This window comes from Myotis brandtii, unplaced genomic scaffold (assembly GCF_000412655.1).
Source record: "Myotis brandtii unplaced genomic scaffold, ASM41265v1 scaffold522, whole genome shotgun sequence".
NCBI classification, from domain to species: Eukaryota; Metazoa; Chordata; class Mammalia; order Chiroptera; family Vespertilionidae; genus Myotis; species Myotis brandtii.
In genome coordinates, this window is record NW_005369894.1 from 1,566,249 (window position 1) to 1,569,333 (window position 3,085).

General features: G+C 43.3%; 1 protein-coding gene across 1 annotated transcript; it reads right to left on the reverse strand.

Annotated features, from left to right (window-relative positions):
* Window positions 1-1,149: 1,149 nt before the first annotated feature.
* On the reverse strand, window positions 1,150-3,079 carry FOXG1 (forkhead box G1). Its single transcript, XM_005877591.2, has one exon. The coding sequence runs from the start codon at window positions 2,998-3,000 to the stop codon at window positions 2,101-2,103; it is 900 nt and encodes a 299-aa protein (XP_005877653.2). The 5' UTR covers window positions 3,001-3,079; the 3' UTR covers window positions 1,150-2,100.
* Window positions 3,080-3,085: the final 6 nt, after the last annotated feature.

Here is a 3,085-nt window from a genome sequence, read left to right on the forward strand (position 1 = left end):
TCTATTTGAGTCACTCTTGCTTCTCTCCTAGGCTTTATTTTTTTCCCCCCTGAGCAACTCTCTAAGTGTTTGCCGATAACATCTTGGGGACAGATTATTTTTCATTGGGCCCATTGTAAGAAGTAGCCAGCTTATTGCATTACTGCAGAACACATTTCAGACTATACAATTGTAACAAATGAACAACTTGTCCTCCATGGACTCACCACAGGATCCAATTAGTTACTAAACCTTTTACTTAGGTTTTATAATTATTTTCTGGACTCATTGCCATTGGGCTGCTGAAACAATTCAAAAATCATTTCATGTTGTTTCAGATTTATATGTATATGCATATGTATGCATGCATATGTGTATTACAAGTTAAAATTATGACTGTAAACAAAAGAAACAAATCTCTAGATTATACAGACTTATCTAAAAGGGAATCAAATAAATACCTCTACATTGCAAAAATGAAAGAAAGAGGCATTTTACTGCTTCTGAACTTCTAGAATTTTAAATTGTTATAATTTAAAAATAAAATGTAAACATTGGTCTGCAAGTCATTACAACAGGTGAGCACTTCAGCAAAATCTATATTGCAACTTCAGCACATCTTTATTAGAACTCTTTCATTGTGAGTAAACAACGACCAAAATAAATGCTGACTTAGTATAAATACAAATATTTAAACAAAAATATTTGCAGCATTCATAGCGCAAATTTTACCTGAACTGAAGGGCTCTGTGTGTCTATATATATTACATATTGTGTGCATTATATTCACTTCGATCTAACCACATACATTTATTTATAGTTTGCCAAGTGGTATAAACAAAACACCTGAAACAAAATATATAAAAAGTAAGCATTCTATTGACTGATTTGAAAATAAACACAGGGTAAATAACTATGCACATTAAATTATCTCTTTTTGAGTACATCTACAGAAACTTAAAAATATCAGCTGAAAAGCCTATACTTTGTTTAAAGCTAGTGTTTATTAAATAGCCTGCTCCTTTGTAAAATTTGATTCCATAATGGAAAAAAATACTCTTTTCATTTAAAGTCTCAGTTCAAATGAAAGGAGCGTTTAAATTTTATTTGGCTGAAAAAGCCTTTGAATTCTCTAGAACTTAGCTCTACTTAATAAAAGAGACAAAAGTATCAAGTTATATATGAATTTAGCCTATTTTTTATTTCTGTGTGTTCATAGTAAACATTTTTGTAAGTGACAAACACGGGCATATGACCACAGTATCACAATCAAATTTTAAGACAACATTAACAATCACTCAAATTTATGCGGCATTTGCGCAACACAGGTTACATATTTGCAAGGTTTACCTATAAGTACAATAGGTATTAACATTTCACTACATTTAGAAAAAATAAAAGTGACCTGTTAGTGACCACATACATCAAAATATACACAACACAAACTGAAGGCAATCATTAATTTTGTCCCCTTCCAATTCATTTGAATGGGCAGTGCTGCCAACTGAAATAACTTTCTTTTTTTTTTTAATACTTAGTATACCAAGTGCATTTTCTAGAACCCAATCTTTGGTCTAAAAGTAAACAAAAGAAAAAAAAACAGTTTTTAAAAGAAAAGGACAAAACAATAAAACGGCCAAAATAATTTCTTGGGCACCTTTACTACGAATGCTTCTTAAATACAAATTACAGTTTAACATTTAAAAACTCTCCCCATAATTTAGGTTGTTCTCAAGGTCTGCGTCCACCATGTAGGTCCATGATAACTTATAATACTGCACACATGGACATCTGGCGGCTCTGAGACTTGTCAGGTTTGAATGAAATGGCAAAGCAGTCACTATTTAGATACACGTTCTACTATAATTTTGACTTCCAAACTTCATATTCTACAATGTATGCTCCCCACATTGCACCTCGCTGACACTCCACACCTTGTTAGAATAATCAACAACCCTAAAGACTGAACAAACGTACAGAAATGGCGGGGAGGGGGGGTGGAAAAAGTTGGAAGGGGGGGGGGGGCTTAATAAAAAATACCTGGACTTATTTTTTCTTTTAATTATCATTTACAATGCAAATGTGTGTAAAACGTTCACTTACAGTCTGGTCCCGGGGACGTTAATGTATTAAAGGGTTGGAGGAAGACCCCTGGTTCTGATGTGTGAAATAATCGGACAGTCCCCCGGACAGTCCCGTCGTGAAGCTCGGCAGCGAGGGTCTTAGGGACTCGCAGGGCAGGGTGGAGGGCGCCTGCGGCGACGTGGACGAGGACGCGGCCCGGGCGCCCATGGACGTGCTGCTCTGCGAGGTCATGGACGGGTGCGGGACGTGGGGGAAAAAGTAACTGGTCTGGCCCGCGAGCAGGTTGACCGAGCAGGGGTTGAGGGAGTAGGTCCCGGAGCAGGGCACCGACAGCCCGCAGGGCACCGAGGCGGCGAGCGCGGCGGCCGTCAGGTGGTGCGTGGCGTACGGGATCTCCCCGTTGACCAGCCGGTCCACGCTCAGCCCGTTGGCCGTGGAGAAGGAGTGGTTGTTGCCCAGCGAGTTCTGCGTCAACACGGAGCTGTAGGGCATCGGGTGGCTCGGGTAGGCCGACGCCGTGCCGTTGTAGCTCAAAGTGCTGCTGGCGCGGGGGTGGTGCAGGGACAGGAAGGGCGACATGGGCCAGTAGAGGGAGCCGGCGCGGTCCATGAAGGTGAGGCCGGTGGAGGTGAGGCGCGCCCCGCGCTTGAAGGCCAGCTTGGCCCGCGACGTGGTGGAGCGGCGGCGCAGCTTGCCCGTGGTGCCGCCGATGAACACGTCGTCGCTCGACGGGTCCAGCATCCAGTAGTTGCCCTTGCCCGGGTCGTCGTAGTGGCGCGGCACCTTCACGAAGCACTTGTTGAGCGACAGGTTGTGGCGGATGGAGTTCTGCCAGCCCTGCTTGTTCTCCCGGTAGTAGGGGAAGTTCTTCATGATGAACTCGTAGATGCCGTTGAGCGTGAGCCGCTTCTCGGGGCTCTGCCGGATGGCCATCATGATGAGCGCGTTGTAGCTGAAGGGCGGCTTCTCGTACTTGCCGTTCTTCTTCTCGCCCTCCTTGCCCCCCTCCCCGTCCTTGCCG

What these genes read in the sequence shown, in the direction of transcription:
- FOXG1 (XM_005877591.2), bottom strand. Translation starts at nt 3,000, where the DNA reads ATGATGGCCATCCGGCAGAGCCCCGAGAAGCGGCTCACGCTCAACGGC.